The 21,146-nt window shown below is 41.0% G+C and overlaps 2 protein-coding genes across 5 annotated transcripts in view; both read right to left on the reverse strand.

The window, feature by feature from the left end:
* The window catches only part of MND1 (meiotic nuclear divisions 1), a 42,597-nt gene extending 36,497 nt beyond the window's left edge, over positions 1–6,100 (reverse strand). The window contains exons 1-5 of the mRNA XM_086464810.1: positions 6,045–6,100; positions 5,742–5,997; positions 3,235–3,300; positions 2,364–2,421; positions 443–591 (exon numbers count right to left, since the gene is read on the reverse strand). Coding sequence (XP_086320936.1) covers positions 443–591; positions 2,364–2,421; positions 3,235–3,300; positions 5,742–5,997; positions 6,045–6,100 — 585 coding nt within the window. The remainder of the gene's footprint in view (positions 1–442; positions 592–2,363; positions 2,422–3,234; positions 3,301–5,741; positions 5,998–6,044) is intronic.
* Positions 6,101–15,072: 8,972 nt separating this feature from the next.
* TRIM2 (tripartite motif containing 2) overlaps positions 15,073–21,146 on the reverse strand; it is a 35,507-nt gene continuing 29,433 nt past the window's right edge. For 3 of the 4 annotated variants that reach the window (XM_086463656.1, XM_086463655.1, XM_086463654.1), the window contains 4 exons: positions 20,797–20,965; positions 19,030–19,100; positions 16,230–16,370; positions 15,073–15,225 (listed from right to left, as the gene is read on the reverse strand). In XM_086463656.1, coding sequence (XP_086319782.1) covers positions 15,073–15,225; positions 16,230–16,370; positions 19,030–19,100; positions 20,797–20,965 — 534 coding nt within the window. Of the gene's footprint in view, positions 15,226–16,229; positions 16,371–19,029; positions 19,101–20,784; positions 20,966–21,146 lie in introns of all 4 variants that reach the window. The other variant, XM_009962068.2, reaches the window with a different exon arrangement.

Below are 21,146 nucleotides of genomic sequence, written 5' to 3' on the forward strand. Positions count from 1 at the left end.
GAAAGCAAAACGGCCATAAGTAGAAACCGTTGCCACATTTACTTGGGTTATGCATTTCAGTCCTCTCATGGCTTTTAAATCATTACCACATGATGGCCTACATAGCATAAAAGACACATAAAAGCATATGCTGCCTATGCTGCCTAAATATTTAGAAGTCCTTAAATGATGTGCTGCATCATGAATAACATGCTTTCAGCAGCAAGTAGACAAAGTCTTCTCAAGCTCCAACAAGAACAACCTCCAAAACTTTTCTGACATGACAGCAAGACAACGAGAAAGTCATACTATGTGTGCCAGATGATTCCTACAGTAAAATCTGTGTGCGCACACGTACGTACATAGATGTGAGAGAGTGTGATATGAACAAGAATGACAAAAGAATACAAGAAAAAACCAAACCCATTAAGGTAAACAAGTACCTTCCTTCAAATAGATTTACCTGAGACTCCAATTCTTCCAATTTACGCTTCCTGGCATGAAGAGCTTTACTTGGAAAAGCCCAGAAATAATTGGAAGTTCCAATTCTATCAGTGTCCACCATGCCATCGTCAACTAAGCTCTGCAGAATCTCTTTCACTGACATCGAGGCTAATAAAAGCAAAAACATCAAATTAGAACTGCCTACCATCTAAACTATGGAGACTGTGAATATCACAAGCCACCATCTACAACCATCTCTATGAATATTTTACTATAACGTCAGCTAGCTGGAAGATTTCAAGAGGATCCCATGCCTGATGCTCCACTTGAAGGGAAATCAACAGTTTGTACATAAAGGCTACTATTCTGTACAGTCTGCTGTCAGATGTTTGTAAAACACCGCTCATGAGTGTCATAAAACATACACGTATATTACAGTACAATGCCATAACAAACTTATGAGAGGGTACATGAGAAGTTGTATTGCAACCTTAATTCTAACATGGTTTAATTTATATTTTTTTGATGAGGAGTGTAATTACATTTCATTTTGGAATGCTTATCAAAGCATTTAACAATAGCAGAGGCACTAAAGCCATCTGTCTACAGACTCAGGAGGGGCAGATTATACTCAGTTCCAATACAGAAAGTCATCTGCAGTCAGAAGGATCCAAAACACTTCTGAATGCAATTGTTCATTTTCTAGCAAATCTGTGGTATAATTCACCATTATAAAAGTGACACCTGTTTAACAAAACAAAGTAGTTACTCTCCTCAAGTGTTGCAGATATAAAGGCTTTCAAGCTAATTTATGGTTTTCAGTGTCTGACTTTGAATTTCAAGTCTAAAGGGGATCCCAGATCAGTCTTTTGGAAGTTACAGGCTGATGCCAGTATGGGGACGTTTCCAAGGGCTAGATGTTTTTCTTTTCAGAGTAACTGAGGCTTGGGTTGTGTGGCTAAATGCCTTCATATGCAGAGGCAGGATGAATTGGACTATTCAAAGGTATTAATAGTTTTAGAAACTCTGCACTCTACAGTTTTAAATATGAAATTCCATTGCTTGTATTTACTATTTTGCACCTTCTTCCTGCAAATCACAATTAAACATATGCATTGACAAACCAATCAACACAGCACCACACCTCTTCAGAAGCCTAGGAGTACCTCTTAGCTGCTGACATCACTGAAAAACACTGCTTTGTGATATTCACCTATGACTGCAGTTCTTTCAACATGTCCATTTACTCTTGTGGTGCCACAAAGTGCTAGTCAAGGACAGTGGCAACTACACAAACATTATGCCCTCCTTTTGCCAATGAACATAGAAGGAAGCAGAACGAGGAACATATAAAACAACTCAACAGCGTAAGATAAATCATCTTGGACCTAACCCTAAACCAATGTATCTCATTAAGAAGGCTTTCATTGAAAAGACAAACCCCTTCTATTTACAGCTGTCCTGCCATTTTTGGGAGGGAAAACCTCAACAGAACATTGGCTGGGACATCTGGACTAGCATTTTAAGATATTTGTGATGTTATAGACAGACATTTAAATCCTCTGTTCACCTGAGCACACGTAGCAATTTCATAGACTTTCGTAGACTTTTGAAAGTCACTGCAAGTCAGGCATCTCAGAGCCTAGGAAAAACTCTGTCCCATGTTTTAACTGTTAACTTTGAGTTAGCTGTAATGTTCTAATTATACCCCATTTTGGCACATCTAATGTCAGTGACAATCATTAGCAAACCGAGGCAGGAGTATGCTGTTGATGTCCCTTTTAACGCTACAGCCCTGCCATTGATCAGTCTCCCTTTCTAGCTATTTTTTCCATTATTACAATCACAAACCTAAAATTGTAGCCAGGAAAATTTACACTGTATGACCTGTCCCAAAAATTAATAATGGTTCAAGAAAAATAACTTTTGTAAACACTTACTAATCCCTTTTTCTTTTGGAGCAATCTTCTCTATATCCTTCAACTGGAACACGTCTTTCTGTGAAAAACATAAAAGAAAATTTAGCTCCAAATGACAGCATCATCTACGCCTGAGTGGTTTTTACGCTAAATCAATGCCAACAAAAGAAAGTAGGAAATACAGTCCATGTTTATGTTTTGCTAGGGAAACAGGCTGCATATCCCTCAATAGAATTAGAACATTCTGAGAATTAAATAGCAAAAAAAAAAATTCTATTATTGTAACAAGCACTGTTCTTTTCTTTGGTGGTCTAAAGTCACCATATTTTGTCTCAAGTTAGACTGTAAACCCCTCAGGGCAGCCAGAGCCCAGCTTAGACTGTCAGTACCAGATGCACCACATTGCTGAAGTACTCAAATGTCACAACAATTTTTTTTAATAGGTGAAACAGTGTGAATTACCTATGTCACCAATAGAATTGTAGCTCTGCTTTTGGATCTCCAGGTTTCCTCTCCTCAGTGACCTGTTCCAGGTCTGCTCTCATCTTGTCAAACAGATTTCTTCCTCCTCCCATAAACTGCAGTGAGATACCTCCTAACCTCTCGCTCCCCCTCTTACGGTAACAGACTCAAAATGAGATTTGAGTAGGGAGCACACGAAGCATTTACCACCATATGTGCATCTTTGTGCCTTTGCTCCACCTGGGGACAAGCCACCTGATCAGAAGACACATGAATCAAGTTCTGTCCCTGTAATTTATACACTGACAGCACAGGGCGTCAGTGACTTGCACAGCAGGATATACAGAGTTCACCTACCTCTACAGCTAAGCTCCTTTTAGGGACCTGTTTTCCTGCCGATGTAAATGCAGGGCAATCACAAGTTACTTACTGTTTCAAAAAAGATCTCCATCATGCGAGCTCTTTTCTCCTCAAAGCTCAGACCTTTTTTCTTGGACTAGAACAAGGAAGAAAAAAAAAAACCCACCACAGCCATTTGAATAATTAACATCTGCTCAGAATTCAGTTCTATTTACCTCTAAGTCACATTTGCCATCCTTTTGAAATACCTTACCACTAACCCCAGACTTTGAGATAAACTACTTCCCAAAGAGCCATTACACCAAGCTAATCCATCTGCAATCTATTAAACCAAGGGACCTATATTCCAAGTTTGGAGCCTATCTTTCTTGCAGACCAATGAAGCTCAAGCCTCAATGTTTCTTAGCATACCCAAACAGTTCCTTGTTTTACCGTACTAGATTAAAAACGTGTCTTTATACCAATTCTCAGCAAGTCACCCAAATGTCTAATAGTCCTTAAAAAGATAAGAAGGTATACCTTTTGGTTGTTTTCTATTTAGAATTCTTTTCTATCGTGTGATACAGAGACACTAGTATGAGATGTAGGCCATTTCAGGTTTTTTAATGAGACAAAGGACATTTTGAGGCACTATGTCTTCCTTCAAATTTCCTACCCAGCTTTATAATTTCAAGCTCCCATTTTTCAAACTGTTTCTTTTATTTCTTTTCTCTGCAGTTGTGTGACCAAGCAGTAAATAACATGGATCAAAATAAAAGCAAAAGGCAGAAATGACTACTTAGAAACTGCTACCAGTAATAAAAAACTGAGAAATAGCTCCTCTGATCACTTTCAGAGGCACTATTTTGACATGCCCCTTGTAAAATTACGATATAAAATATTCCACAGAGAATTGGAGTTTTATTAACAGTGTTTAGCATAGTCTTCAATCCAAAAACAGCGGCCATAACATAAATCAGGAATATTTCCCCTTGCCCCACTCCCTGTTTCAGGGCTGCGAGACCCTGCGCTGCTGCATGTGGCTACAGGGAACGGAAAGGGGGATAGAAAGAGAAAAATAGGATGTTGGCAGAAAAGGGTCTCCCTTTAACAAAAACAAACAAACAAACAAAAGACATAAATAAAGCATTGCCCTTGAGTCAATGGACATAGGGAATCTAATAACACAGTGCTTTGAGAAAGACGACATGGGTTTGTTTCCAAGCCCTGACAGAAGGGAGTCGATACAGTTTTTTACTTCCTAACCGCCGCATGCTTCTTAGACAAATCACATGGTGGGGCAGCGTAACATTCAAAATGTGCATCAAGCAAAACTGCCAGACTGATCCAATTTTAAAAAAGAAATTGAAATACTAGCTTATGCAGCTACAGTAACACACAGACATGAACAGAACAACTTCAGTATTATATTTAACAAAAGCACTAATAGTATTTTTTAAAGGCTCCTCCCTTCTGCTTTAGACAGTGATGCCCTATGTCAGCACTGATGTCACAGCTGTCTTCTATGATGTCAGCGTGTCACAGGATGAGAACCTGGAGTGGCCATATATATGTAAGTAGGAGCATGAACAGAAAACGGACTCGACTTCTTTCTCCCTGCCTTCCCAAACAGCCCTAACACCAGCAGCAGCAACAGGAACAAATTCCATATGCGCATGACACGAAATTTAAGCGGTGTTTCTGAAAGCACATGCTTGTTAGCTACGTCCCTCAGGCGCCAAGCTTCACACCAGCACTCCAACAAACAGGGAAAAGTAACAAATCAATGCGTTTTCTAGATAAATTTTATTCGTTTTCACGTTGATGTCTCTCTCCTACCTCTTTGCCAGGCGTTCCACACCACAGACATAAAACACACCAGGCACACCGATTTTGCAGGCGCTCGCTACCCAAGGCAGCCCAGGTTCGCAGTGCCCCTGAGCGCACTCGGGCACACCAGCCCTCTCCCCTGCTCGCCCTCGCCTCCGCTCCACACCGCCGCCAGAGCGCGGTCCCACCTGTTCACACGCGGCTGTCCGGACGGCCGTGCCCCTTCACACCCTCCCCGTTCCCCCGGCCCGCCTGGGGGCCTCAGCGGGACGAGCGGGTGCCGTGCCCACCTCAAGCAATAGTTACAGGGCCCGCTCTTCCAGGGGTCACTTCGATTTACACTGCTCTTCGAGAAACCAGGCAAAGAAACGGCCCGCGCCACGGTAACGCCACATCCCCGGCGTGGCGGGTGTTTATCGGGAGCCGCGGTGCCTCCCCAGAGCGGGAGGAGCGGGGCAGGGGGACCGGGAGTCCTGCCGCTGCCTTGCGGCTGCGGCCCGGCGGCAGGCGGGTAGCCCCCGCCGTTCTCTCTCAGCGGGGGCGGAGGGAAGGCGAGGCGCGGGCGAGCGTTACCCGCAGCAGCGGCCGGCTCGCTGCGCCCTCTCCTCGCAGCCCTGACGGGCGCCGACGCCCGCCATGCCCGCCCCGCGGCTCCCTCAGCAGCCCCGCAGCCTCATTTACAGCCCGGCCCGGCTCACGCCGCCAACGAGCGCGAGAGGAAGGAGGGAGGGAAAGAGGGCGGGCGGCCCCGCCGCGGCCACCACTTACCATGTCGCCTCCAGGGCGGGCGAGCGGCGGGGTTTGATTTCGGCGCCAACGGGCGGGAAAAGGCCGCCGGGAAAAGGCCGCCTGCGCAGCTCGCAGCGCCGCCTGCCGCCGGCCCCGCCCGCCCTCCCGCAGCGTCGGGCATCTCCCGGGCCGGGGCGGCGAGCGGGGCCGGGTGATAGGCCGGGCCGGGACCGCTGGGCGCCCGGTGTCGAGGGGCGTGGCAGGAGGGCCGGCCGCGCTGCACCAGGGAATAAAACTGAGGAGAAAAAAAAGCTGCATAAAGTTATATTCTGTTTTTTATACCTTGTGCGATCGACCCAGGAATAGAGCTTTGCATTTTTATAAAGCAGGCTTGCCATATCAGAAGGCAGGTTATCGCTTCTATCTCTTGTTTTATGTATTGTAATACCGTCGGGTTTTGTTTGGGTTTTTTAGACCTATATCACAGGCACTCGCAGACCAGTGAAGCTAGGAAGCAAAACTCGGCTTCTGTCACCCCTAACTACTAGTTAGTTACCCGTGGTGCAGGTTCTGGAGAATGTGTTAAGATGTAGGGGCTGTTGTACAAACTGCATTTGGCGTTGTACAGGCTTTAAATTGTCTCAAGTTCTCATTTTGTCTTTATGTGTTTCTCAATACCCACCCATTTTATATTTTATATGAAAAGTGCAATTTCCTTACAGATGGCATTGCTGTATCGTCAATATATATTTGCTGTATTATTGAAATTAATAAAAACTAACAATACAAAAAGTTAAAAAAAAATATTTAAATCCCACCTCCATTGGCTCTAATCACCAGGGGGAAAATAACTTGTTTCTGAATCTCTTTCTCCAGCTGTGGGTTTGGCAATCTGGGGGATACGTGCTTTATGCCTCCAGGTAGCAACACCTCCAAGATGAGGCACTGGGCCTCTGTGCCAGTGCTTACCACAGTGCGCAGTGCGTATTCTTTTTTTCCAAGGCCCAGCAGCAAAGGTAAAATATGAGCACGTTAACAGTGATCTAAAACAACATGTATTGTACGACTGGGCTGCTATAGGAACAACAGGACAGGGAGAAAAATCAAACCCTCTCTGCCCATGGAAGCAAAGGACCTGGGCATATCTGGTATTGCTGAAAACAGTTATTAGTTGAGATGACTGTTCTAGTGACAATTACTTACAGTTCATTTTAATTATTATTTGTGCTGTAAATTACCTTTCTTCAGCTACAGCACTTGGGAAATCGGTTTGCGGTTTAACAGCAGTGGGTTCGTACCTGCCATACTAATTCTAGAGTTTAAATTCAAGCAAACGAAAACGCGCAAGCTGAAATGTTCAGGCAGTCCCCATGAACATTTTCCATAGTCTACGAGGTGCCCCTTTTCCCAAACCTGAGGTTCTCTTCTATGGCAGACCTGGCCGTGATCCTGTTCCTCTTTGTGCACACCAGTGTATTACTAAAAATGAAATGCAAGTTAGAAAGGACACTGTTAATACAAAGCTTTAACATTCATACAAAACACAAAGTTGCTTTTTTCTTATGTACTTCCTCATGCATCACATTTTCAACTCGCTAACCTGCAATGAAGTCTGTGGGCACACCTCCTCCTCTGTTGTGAGGGCTCATATTCTGTCGCCTCGCTTTTCCCTTCCTTTGGCCAGCCCCCAAAGCAAGTATGTCCCCATGCTCCCTGTGACAGTTGTTTCCCTCCCATCTACTGTGACCTCCTCTCCCCGAGGACGTGGGCCTCTTCCTGCTCATTCACAGCCTGAAATAAAACCGAGCTCCGTTCCTTTTTTTACCACTGCCAAGCAAATGGTTGCTACAACATTTGCAAAGCACCTGTTGTGGCATGGGTTTTCTCCAAGCGACACGTGTGAGCGGTAGATTAAGTGTCAGAGCAGAACATGCTGCTGGGAGAAGAGGAAGAGGAGAGGGAGGAAGGTGTTTCAGAGGGATGCTCACTCTGAAGCAGGCTTGGGGCACGTACCTGGGGGCTTCTGTTCAGCATGCTGGTGAGGCAGCAATGCTTCTGTCTTCCCATTACACCTGAAAGTAGTCTGGCAGCAAACTCTCAGGTCTCACTCCCCGATGGAGCCCACGTGGCCAGAGCACACACCTGGAGCCACAGTTGAAAGGCATTCCTGCTTTCAGCAGCTGAATGTGATCACAGCAACCGAGCCAGCCTGGCACATCCACCTCCCAAACGTTAGGTCACACTCTGGGGCGATGGTGGGACAGGAAGCTCAGCAGGTTTTCTCCACCTGTGCCCGCTGGAGATAGGCAGGCTCAGCTGCCACAAGTGCACTGGCAGCCCTGAAGCACTTTCATAGCCAAATCACTAGGCCCGATTGACTCGGTAGTAAGGTGCTCCTTAACACCTCCCAAATTTTGCAAAGCCAGATCAAAACCAACTAGTCTGAAAGACCATTGGGCGGAAGGGGTCCCAAACAGGGGGACGATACACGCTTTGTCATGTCAGGGTAGTTTTCCATTACTGGATAAAGTGGAATGAACACCTCCTAAAGTAGAGGTCTGACATTTTTACTGGGCTTCTGAATGTCTTAAATGTGGTATTTCACAAAACTGCTATTCATATATTATTAATATAAAACCAAGACAATGGATGGGAATACTAGCAGTTTGGGCTGAAATTTTCTGTGCTAGGTGTCTGAGTGAGATTTTTAAGTACCAGCCAAAACAGTTTACCGCTGCTCCTGAGGTAGAGAAAATACATTACTTTGTCAGTATTAAAATACGCTTAGGTGAGATTAAATTTTTACCCTCCTTCATTTTGTTCTTAGGGATCTGTAATTGAATTACATTCATAAACTCTATTTTGAAAGGACATTAATGTGGCAATGGCAGGCAGGAAGGTTAGGAAGTGGGAGAATGAAAATTTTCCATCCTACTTTAATTTTGTTCCTTTCATATATACATACCATGGTGCAGTCTTTAATTACATGAGCTAGTTTTTCACCAGAAGGGAAAAATTCAAGTTGAATAGCAGATCAATTTATTTCCAGAAAAGTAATAGCAAACCTTCTGAGTCCTGCAGCTACCTCCCACATCTGTATGACTGACAACAAAAAGATGCTTCACTAGAGCCTGGGGATGGATGACAAGGAGAGCTCTAGGAAATGCTCACCCATGGAAGGTGACACCAACTCCTCTGAGATCCAAGCAGCCTGCGGTGGGATGTGTCTGGGTATCAGGAAGCAATGTGATCGATGAGTAACCTGCACAGGCCAGTCTCTGCAGCATTTGCTGCCTCATTTCATCCTCAGATGAGTATTTGGACCGTAAGAAGACATTCTCCCTAGAAACATTTAACCCGGTGAGAAATGCTGGCTGGTCCTCCTCCAAAACTTAGTGCTTCTACAGCTTTGCTAACAGAGCTTGCCAACTCTTTGAGGTGAGCAACTTAAATACTAGTTTTTTGGTAACTAGGCATTTCACTGAAAAGAACAAGCTCAGCCAACAGGTCTGAGGGTCAGCAGCCTTCAACTGTAGGTAGCAATGAGGAGCGATTGGCAGGTATCTCTTCCACCAGAACAGCTGGGGCCTGGGGAGAACATCTGTCCACAGAAATTACATTGACTGTTCCAGTTCACCGAGATAGTTTTGTCCGCTGTAAAGCAGCATTCACATGAACTGTCAGCAAAACAATGAGGATGGTTAACTGCAGAGCAGCAGAGCTGGTTGGGAGAGAGAACTTCAGCCTAAGGAAAAATGAAATGCTTTTGAACATTGAGTGATATGTGAGTGGTTAGCACGCTAAAGAGAGAGGTCCTGGTTATCGCAAGATGGGCGCCCAAAATACATGCACCCTTCACTAGTTTGGCCTTACTCTCCCTGACATTGTTTCTCATTGGTGAGACTGGGCTCCGTATTCTGGTTTACAGAACTTCTAAAAGATCCTGCTGCAGCATTTGAGTCCGTATTCAAGTAAGTACCACAGGAAGGCCAAAGAAGAAGTTGGCCACTTACTGCAGAATTTTCCTGGTAAAGGGCAGTGTTCCCCAGTCCTAATGTGTTGCCTGCCTGCCTGATTTTGCTCAGTGGTAGGGAGCCTCTGCTGTAATAATCCAGGGGACAGAAAAAAATTCTAGCCCATCAGTGAGAAAAGATTGGGAATGCAACACGAGTCTTTCCTACTCAGCCCATTTTTTTGTGGCTTTCACAGTAGGCTGTGCCATTTCCTCTGTTCTCCATGGTCTTTTTTACATGGAAAGGAATGGGAGCTCCACAGCTCTGAATGTCAAAGCAACACGGCTCTGCTTCAAGCTGTGGGGTTTTTTTAGCTGGCAGACAAATAAAGCCTTCTGATTCCTTTAGAGGGTCTAGGGGAAAGATCCATGAAAAAGCGTGGCTGCTCTGTATTTCAGCTGTCTCATTTCTGAGTGTCCTGCCACCAAGCAAACACACATCACTAGTCTGACCTCTCTAGTCAGATTGTTTCCAAGCCAATTGTTGCGTCTGAAGCTTCAGATTTGGAGAGTTCACCAGTGACCAAGAAGACACATTTACTATCTAAAAAAAAGCTAACATGAGCTGAAAAATTATTTGTACAGGAAAGGAGTCAGATTGAACTCCTAAGGCAATTTTTCTGTTCTTCTACAAGAATTTGGTTTTCTAGAGCAGACCCTTGAGAGGTTGTAGCACAGCATAGCTGAAACATAAAATTGAAGAGTTTACTACTGATAATCTTACAGTCACCAATGAGAATGTTAATTCTTATGACTGAACTGACGAAGGAAGGGAGAAGACAAGGAAGCACAAGGAAAGACCCAAGTCCCTCTTTCCTCTGTGTCTACATAGAAGCTGAACACGCTTGAAACAACCACAGTGTTCTTGGCTTGTGACCTGTGCTGTCAGGGTTTTCTTTTGGAAAAAATCAGCCACCTTCCTGCATTATGGGGCTGTTTTTAGGGACAGTGAGTATGAGACATGAAAATAAATCCTCAACTATGAAAATAACAGGGGAAACAAGCTTTATTTTTATTATTTGAAATTTTTGTGCGTGGTAAAGATACACATTTGACTCTGGTTTTCCTACATTTCCAAGACAGTAATTTTTTTTTAATCATTGGCTAGAGCATCAAGAATACCGTGCCACACAGGAAGCTAAAACTACACACACACACACACATACACACACACACAAACACTTTGATGCGCATCTTTCATCCTTGACCTTAAGGAGACAAAGTTTGTATTTAGCCTCACAGGGATTTAAAAAAAGCCAACAACAACAACAAATGAAACCCAAGTGAGAAGATATTTTGTTAGGAGTGTCAAGAGAGTGCAAGGCTTACATGTACACAAAACATACCAGATTGACTTACAAAGATGGAATGTACAAAAAGTTTTAAAAAAAATTAAGGGGAAAAAAAAAAAAAAGACAGACTCACTCCTAGAACTGGAAAGCTGCAGCGTATCAACTGGTAGAGATTTCTAACAGGGGCTACTGCCATACACTATGCAGCTTAGGGAACATTCCCATGTCATAAAGCCAAAGCAAAAGTGTCAGGGTTAAGGCCGTGTTGCTCACAAACATCAACCAAAGTGCTGTACATTCATCAGAAATAATGCAACCCTTTAGGAATCTTCCTACTCCGAAGCACAAATAGCTTTTGCGCACTCTCCACAAACAGGCCAAAACAATCACTGCTTACAATTCTTCAAGAAAATTTTCAATGTGCATCACGATTTCATAACTAGCTGTCACCCACAATCGAAAGTAATTTCTTTATAGCAAACACAACATATTGGGCACTTGCAGTTCTCATTATGGCAACACTAGATCCTTAGTTATAAAAAATACTGACATAAAATCGAAAGCCCTCTAGCTTTTACAGAACAAAAGAGCATTTACTAATAAATAACTCTCCATCTACATTAGGCAAATGCTTGCCTAAACCATTTTCCTTTTCGTTTTCAGCTACATTGCTGCTGGTTTAGCCTATGTAAAAATCCCCTACTGTTTATAGTGGATTTATCTGACCAGATCTTTTTATTCTATTCACAAAACAATGAAAATACAGTTGGCTAGTTTGTCCTAAAATGCTCCAAATTACACAAGATCCAATAACCTTTTGAGATTACTTTTGAGTTGAAGATTGGTTAAATGAAGCACATACTTTCACCATTCATGCTGTGCTGCTAGTCAATTAGCATTCCAGGGAAGTCAAGGGAACATTTGGTTATACCTGCAATCTGGCAGCAGAATGCCTATAAAGCCTTTAATAAATGCTTACAACTCAGCAAACCAAGTAGTGCAATTTTGACGTTCACTTAATTGGATGAGAAAAGAATCTGCCAGCTTTTTAGAACAGAACTTCTGCTTTGGTTGCTCTTTGTAAGGTTTGTAAGGCAAGGATTTTAGCTGAATTGGTTTCAGAAGCACACCGTAAAAGCAATGTGTTTCTCAGTTTCCCGGTGCCAGGCAGATAAGGTCAGACCTTGGAAGGGAATGCCCTATGCCACTGAATTTGAAATTGTAGCTGGCAGCATTTGCTATCAGAAGGAACTCCAAATTAGTGACATTTTTCAGTTGCAGTAAGTGCTGCTCTGGTGATAATGTCTGAATCCTCAATAATGTCTGAAAACCCAAAAGACTATTCAATCTTAAGAAAAAATCCTCATCACCCCTGATAGCCGTTAGCTGGGTTTTAAAGGGGTTGTGTGCAGAATTCCGTATTTCATCAGGATGCACTGGGTTGACATAGGTTATATAAAATCCTGGTAAGAGTCAAAGGGATTGAAAATATTTTGAACAAAAGTATATACATGGAATAATAGTACAGTCTTAAGCGTATGTTTCGATACATATGTCAGGGTCTGATTTCTGTGGTTCTCAGAGTTCCTGGCAACAGAGGATTTGGCAATGTTTCCTGAGTGGAAACCATGCAAGTTTAGTAAAATGTTATTATAAAAATCCAAATTTGGAACTGAAGTTGATTAACAGTATCTGTAACTGACAGCAACAGCAACTCCTACCATTCTGTGATTCTGTGTGATTTCTCATTTTCTTTTTAAGTTTTTATCGCAAAGAACCCATGCAACCTCTTTTCTTTGTTAATAAATATGGCTAAAATGCTACGTACCTTTTCTTCACTGATAAATTAGCCATTTGAGGGCATTCCAATGTCAGAAATTGTTTGTTTGCCAGAAGGTTGCTTATAAGGACACTTAGAAGGAAATTACTTGATCATCAGAAAATTTGGTCTACAACTTTGTTAAATTTTGATAGGATCATTTATTGTGTAATGACTGAGATATCTTCAGAATTTCAGGACAAACTCAGTTCAAGCAGAGGATATTTTGTTCTCTTGGTAATAACAGACTTGATTTTTACCGTCTCAAAAACATTACCATCAGTTTCTTAGCTGCATTATACAGTCCATACCTTAAACCTTATACACAAAATATTTATTCCAATGAAATATGGAAACTTTTCTTTGCACAAGAATTTGTAAATTGGCTCTATGTGCAAAAAAATAAACAGTGGAAAGAAGAGGAAGTATCTTTAAGAAACAGTAATTAAAAGGTAGACAAACTCCACATTTAAGAATTTGGGGTCTGCATTTTACAAGTCAAATGCATCTTTACAAAAAAAATTAGTTTTTCTCAAATTCATTGAAACAACAACCTTAACCTTTTAGAAATAAGACAAATACTTATAACAAGTAATTTAACAAAGATTTCTTTCAATTTTGCAAACATGCTTAAAATACTCCCCTGTTCCTGACCCAATGCCCTTTTGTTTCAAGGCCCTAAAAATGAGAAAAGACAGACAGTGCTTCCCAGGCTATTGTAGGCATTGGCAGCAAGGTCACCAGCTCCTCAAACGAGGTTTAAGAGTGAGCACCACTCTGTCTATATTAGGCTACAGTAGCAATTCATCCTTTGATCACTGGATTTAGAAATAAGATTAAAGCCAATGCTACTTTAGAAAGGACAAGTTCACCCTTAAAAAAACTTTAAAAACAGAACCAAGTCATATGATTGTAAGGATTTCCAATTAAATTAATACTTCAACAAAGAACACAGTAGAGATCCGTCAGGAAGAAGGAGGGACATTTTTCAGAGTACAGCCACTGTCAAATGGCATACATACGTTCCAGTTTGCTGAAATAACCTACATTTAATTTTTTTTTAAATGTCAATCAGTCATACATACATACATACAAACAAATCAGAACAAATCTCACAGTCCTTATTTTGTCCTCTAACAAAATTCCCTTTGATGAAAGACTTCAGGAATTGGTTCAAATTCATTCTTACTCATAATTTTTTTTTTCTCTTGTAAAAACAAATAGCTTTGGTAACCCTTGGCTTTCCTATACAACCTCTGTTTACCACAGTCCCTTTGGTTGTATAATGTAGGTCCTCCATAGGGGTACCTCTCTGGCTTTCTGTCCTGCGTGGTGCTGCATTTTATTTTATTGGTTAATACAATGAGTTGCCTTAAGGAAACATGGCAATGAACACATACAGAAGAGTGGCACACATGAGGTTAATCGAGTTGACATTGTAATAACCCTGATCCTAATGAACTAGTTTGGTGTCAAAAGGTCTGTTGTTACATAGAAATTCAGCTCTCACTAATGTATCACTACAATTAAGCTTTTCCAGAGCTTTAGAAATGTCAGGTCTCTGCAAAGCCTTTCCAGCACACTGAGCAAGAGGAAGAGTGAAAAACAAGCACATGAAACAGTCCTTCATTAATCTCACATGAGCAGGGAATTTGCATTGATTCTCAAAGTGCTGAATGTTGAGCTGTGTTAGGTCTGACGGTTAGAGCTAGACGGATTTTGTGAGACTTAACCTTATACTAAAAGGACCTACTTGTTATAGATAGTAAGACTGAAGAATGTTAGAAGTGTAATACCTACCATGATAATGAGATCTAGAAGATTCCCAGGATCACCTCTGGGTTAAATAATGCATAACAATGATACTTTAAATGTGGAAGCTCTGAGCAGGAGCTACCCTTCGCAGTCTTCAAAAAGCTTTGGGGACTTCTCCCAGATTTTTATCATTTTTGCCTAATTAGTTAATTCCAGTTCTGTAAGTTGCAGTTTGTGTTTAATATCACATTGTCTTTAGGAATTCAGTTAAAGAGGATTTTGTATATTAACCCTTACAACAAAAAGTTCAGTGAGAAACATAAGAGGTGCAAGTCCTATGTAAACAAGGTAAGTTTGGAAATTAACACGAGAAGTCCATAAGAGACTCCTTCATTATTAAAAATTAATTCAAAGTAGGAGATATCCTGCATTGGATCTCTAGGACCAGTCTTTTCTTAAGGGTGGACGATTATCCAGCTCCCGAGCTCATTGCTACTGTAAGTATCGATAGACCTTGAAGCAGTGATTTCCGGAGTCTGCAACTACAACATGGCCATCTGAAGTAAGAGCCAGACCTTGAGGACCATAAAGTGGGTCAGCAGAGGTGTTAATGTAGGATAAAAATGATCCACTTCCATCAAAAACCTTTGAGGGTGAGAAAGCACAGAATAAATGTTATGAATAAAACCCAAAAATAGCGGACACAAGTCTGTTCTCAATTATACCATTATCATACTTCTAATTTCTGCAACTGTTGACATACACTAAACAAGGGCAGAATCTGATCTGTTATTCTCATAATATACAAGTTTATGTATTTTCTTATTAAAAAGAACTAATTAAAGTTGCCAGGATCTTTGGCAAGAATTAAACATGCAATGAAATAATAAGAGCACCTTTGCTGTTCCTTGTTCTAAAAATAGTCAACTACAATAAATAAAACTCAATCAGGATCTCAACCAACACCTTGTTTTCCTAACAAATATTACTGTTTTGACTAGCATGACTCTTAGGTTCCCACAGAAAGAAAACCAAGAATCTTTATACACTGTTCACAGTGCTTCCTGAGAACAACTCATAAGCATCTCCCTCATTTTTATATTAAGTGAAAATAATACATACACTTATTTATTAGGTAGTCTTTGGCAAATAAGACTTTGTGATTAGCACTTGAAAGATAAAAAGAGTGCAACTCTCATAACATAAAAGCAGAGTATTTTCTCAACATTTTAAAAAGATGATAAAAATCTGCTCCATTTGCCTCAGGGTCTATACAGTTCATTTGCTTTTCATATTTTCCACCAAGTCTCCAATCTTCTGTTACGTTGATTATAAATTACTGTAATCTAGCCATGCTTGTAAGTCTCCTAAATCATCAAACAGCTTTTGGGGAACTACTTGGAGACAAGAGCCTTGGTCACAGTAACCATCAGAGTTGCTGGCAGTCACACCGGAAAGTCCACAGTCTGACACCACCACTTCTAAAAGTGGACAGACCAGCAATGAGGCATATAAAAGCCTGTGTTAGAAACCACATCACTTCTAATGCTGCTATCCTGTTTCTTGGGAAGTCTGAAGGCTTCAGTGACCAGAGTTATCAATCCATTCATTTTCCTAATCAAACACATTTGAAATACACAAATCTCTACCTGTATTCGGCTGTTTCCCCAATCTGCTACGATAATATTTCCATTAGAATCTACAGCTACTCCAGTTGGTGCATTAAATTGTCCATTTCCTTCTCCATTTGATCCAAACTTCAGGATGAATTCTCCCTCCTGGTTAAATACCTGCATGGGTTAAAACAAAAACCTGAATATGGCACTGTATCAAATATTAGTCATCTACTACTACTATTTCACCTGTTAACAAAACTGGGAATTGAAGAGTTCCCAGGAACACATACGCCCCTACACACACACACACACATTGAAGATGGGAGAAAAGGTGTCTATCTTTCCCTCCAGCTCCACTACACCATACAGTATTTCCCTTCTCACTTAAGATCAGATTAATCTCGGACACAGAGGTGGAGGACCCCAGGAACCCCTCTGCAGCTTGTGCATCTTCAATTAAGAAGAGCTGAGTGCAGATACGGCACTGGGAGTCAGTCAGTCCTGCCAAAACTGAGCAGATGCGCTCTTCTCTGACTTTCATAATCTAACACATACTGAGAATCATGGCATGCTGCTCTCCATATAGACAGTTCAGCAACTGAATTCTCTGTGATGGTAACAGGTTTAGACAGCAGAAAGATGGAACCAATCAATGACTATTCTGTCAGTGACCTGGATACACCAATGGGACCAAGTGAGATACAGTATGTGTCATTTACATAGTACCATAGCCATCCCTATTTATTTTGTTCCATCTTGGACCCATGCCCAGTTGTGCCAAAAGGTCCAACAGCATTCTTAGAGACCAGCTGTGGCTTGCACAAGAAAATGCAAAGACTGACAAGTTCCAAGTGCACAGTGAAGTGCTATGAAGGTGGAAGATGTGAGGAAATCATCCTATTCTTGAACACCCACAGTGAACAGAGAAAAAGCATTTGGGGGAGGAAATTAATGAAGTAACAGGTTGGTGCCTCAGATGATGAAAGCAAGGCAACTAATTAAAAAAAAAAAAACAAAAACAAAACAGGCAAAGATGTATCGCTCTCTCCCTGGGTTAAAATGGGGATGATGGGTGACCAAATGAGAGAGAAGCCTACATTGAGCAGGATTTTCCATAGAAGATGCCTGAAGGAAGGAACGTGCTTGAAGGTTAATGGGGGAGGGAGGATAATGTTGCTGAGTGAGGATCGTTAACTCAAGACATTCCTGGTGGCAGGAAGAGGCTTTGGGACCCATAAGAGTGAAATTTATTTATTTATTTATTATATAAACCAAAAATTTACTCTCTGCATTTTCCCCACCATCTAACAAAAGATAACAGCATCACCCAGATTATAAATTACTCTCCAAAGTGTCAACAATTACCTGTATTGATTTAGAGAACACTACAAAAATAAGAATCTTTTCCAGTTAGTACAGAATTGTAACAAGTAACATTTTCATCCCATTGAGTCACACCAGAGACAGACCAGAATGCTCTGTTCTCATTAAGAATGCAATAATTACAAATTGGCTAAGATGCCACACCTTCTGGCATCTCTTCACTTGCTTTTTTTCATTTTAGTTTGCCCTTGTTAACTCTCTCCAGGCATTCTTGTTACCATGGTAAGCCCTGCTGGTGAAGGGGTAATTTATGGAGTCATAGGCCTCCTGCTGCTAAACCAGGTAAACAATCTGCTTTAGGGCTCCTGCAGCAGTCCTGGTTTCTTTGTTGTAATCCAAACCACATGAGTTGCTACTTCCTCTCTAATTCCAAAAGGATACAAGAGCGAGGTTGCTATGCAAAAGCTAGATAGCTCAGCACCGCTCAGGACATGAGGGTGGCTATGCTCAGACAGTGATTTCCTATTTCAGGGGAATATATAAGATTCATCATTTCAGTTATGAACACTGAAGAACTGGACTCAGGGTTCATCTTGGAGTTCAATCAGAACAGGCAGCCATTAGGTGAGATCCCAGGGATTTCACCGGTGTGCAAGACCTGCACATGTGGCCTGAGAACCCGGGTAGGACAGCGTTCTGCTGCTCCTGTGCTCCTCCTGCTGCTGCTGCATGTTGAGGGAGGGAAAAAGAGCATGGAAAGTGACTGAAAGGAAGTGTCACGGCCTGAAAACAAACACACACAGGTGAATAATTTCTCAAATGGCCTGTAGGTCCTTCAGATACATTTTCCACCACATGACATCTCAACATGTATCCTTGTTTTGGTTTATTATTGAGACAAACAAGTATACCACCCTATCTTACCATGACTGTTTAATAGGCCATGAGTCAGGACTTCCCATGGGTGTAAGGACTAGTGGCCAGTTCTGCCCAGTACAGGAGGTACTGTATGAAAACCAATGGTCTGTGTTACACGGTTAAGAGTATCGAGTTGTAAATGGATCCAGTAATCTTAAAACTTATAGGTATGGAATCAAAGATTGTCCGGTATCTTTACTTTGTGGCATTTTTATTCAACTAAAAATGTGGGAAGCTTTTACTGGGAAATTCAGAAGCAGTTACCAGACTTACTTAAAATAGAAAAGAACATAGAGTAAATAACAGATTTGGCAGCGAGCTAATAAAAATAACTAAGTTGATATTATTTATCTCAGGTACAACTTATGTTTAAGCAATTTGTATTAGAGAACATTATAGTGGCATCAAAGGCAACAGATTTTATCTCCATTAAGCAATGCACTGCATGCAAAGGTCTCTGAATGTGCAGTCCGTATATCGGATCTCATACATACAGGATGGGATCTCTTTGTTTCTAACAAAACTTTATTTTCACCAGGAAAGTACCATGATAAAATAAAAAGCTTTCCAAGTTGCCATTAATTGACAGTACCTTGACAGAATGGTTATGAAAATCTGTAATGATAATTTCATTGTTGCTGTTTACAGCTGCAAAATGAGGACCTGCAATGCAGAGGAAGAAAAAAACCCAAACAATTAAACATAATAATACCACTAAATCAAAAAGTTTGCTTAAATCAAAAAAATTATTCAGCCTGACAGAATATTATATTTGGCTTATGAGCAATAATAGTCAAACTGGGAACATCAATTTCAAATTAAGAGTAGTTTCATTTCATGTTTTAAAAAGCTTAGCATGCCTTTTTGTAAACACTAATTTCTTTTTCAACCAGTTGTCAGCTAGTGTTATCAATAAGCATTGTTTCCTTCCTCTCTCACATACAGATGTATGTGTATGTAGATATTTACGTGCTTATTAACAAGACAAAACATGTACTGCTTAGGCATAAAGTTGTGTATACACTGAAAATAGTTCTCAAAAATGTTCATGTAAAGTTGTAATTGAAATCTTCTATGCTTTGTGCGCTCACTTCTTACAAGCATTTGAGCAAAGAAGTTTTAGGATAAATACAAAAGTTACTCAGAACAGTATCAGAGAAAAAAATTGCTTTTTTTTTGCTTTACTTTGTGTATTGAATTATGTGTGCAAACTTGAATAAAAAACAAATAGTAGCCTGAAAACAGATAAGTACCTGAATCAAAATACTTGGTATTTTGAGTTATTAAACAGATCAGAAGTCAATTTCAACTTTCACAGTACATCAGTGTAAACTATAAAAAGGGCAAAAACCTTTACACTGAAAACATTCAAGTAACATTCAATCCACCTGTTTTATGTAGCCTACCATCAAGAAGAGGTGATAATTTCTCCAGTGCACTGTTACAGAGTGTTTACATGTTTATTTTCAGGAGGTATTCTTACCAATTTTAAAACGAAAGAAATTGGACATACCCCGAAAACTTTGGTGACACTTAGCTGTGTTAGCGGCAAAACTCTCATAAACTATATCTATATGGCATTTGTGCCATAAGACATTGCAAGAGATCTCAAGTAAGATTAAAGCAGTTATACCATTGACGCTGTTTCTCTCTTACGCTGTGAACCAGTCAGAACATCAGACCAATCTATAACTACTTATTCAAAGTAGCCCAACACCTGCAAAATGACCTGCATATGTAATTTGGCATCTTCATTTCAAACTTTGAAGGAACAGCTATTAATTCAAAATATCAGTTGCTTTTTTTTAAACTTAATTGCATGTTCTAATTGAAGGACACCATGTGCAAGCAGTCAGTTAAATGTAAGTGGCAAGTTCCCCACACTGGCATTTTCCGTTTGTATAACTGACTTCCTGATCTCAATCTCAACACCATCCCATTACTCTCATCTTCTAATGGGAAGATACTGCTTAGGGCATTGGTTAATGTGTATCTGAACATTGGAAACACAAAACACAGTGTTTGAGTTGATTATCATGAACAGCTGAGTGTGGGCATTACAAAGCATTTATAAAATGCTAGTTAAGATCAGTCTTTCTTGGGTCACTGATCTGAAATGCTTCCAGGCAGAGAGAGGCAGATTCAACAATCTGGTTACAGCTACATTTGCAGAACAGATGTTGCAGTCTTCCTGACCAATTAAACAAATGGTGAAGTGAATAGGAGCTGTATGTTTAGTAGAACCTTTCCCCCACAGGAAAAGCGAGTAGGATATAGCGTCTTCAACATGCTCAAACATCATGCAAATGTGAGCAGAAGAGGCAAGAAAAGGGGATTTACATATTACCATCAAGTGTACCTGCAAACTGCTTGTCACCGTTTCCTCGACTACCAAACCTGGTGACTATTTTCCCGTTTGGCTGGAAGATGAAGACACAGCATGCTTTATTGTCCACTACAATGATGTGTCCGTTACGATCCACAGAAACACCTTTAGGGCCCATGAGCTTTCCAGACCCAATTTTGGCCTAAAAGGGAAAGCACAAAACAGGAAAATATGTTGGCACGACAGAAATAAGTTAGTACAGTTCAAAGATGTATTACAGGCACACAGTGAGACAGAGACATTTTTGTCATCAAAAGTTTCTCAGAAGGAAGTGATTGTTTTTATCTGCTTTTATTATGTACTTCATAACTTTTTCTTTGGCT

Source organism: Leptosomus discolor, chromosome 4, assembly GCF_034619465.1.
Source record: "Leptosomus discolor isolate bLepDis1 chromosome 4, bLepDis1.hap2, whole genome shotgun sequence".
Lineage (NCBI taxonomy): Eukaryota > Metazoa > Chordata > Aves > Leptosomiformes > Leptosomidae > Leptosomus > Leptosomus discolor.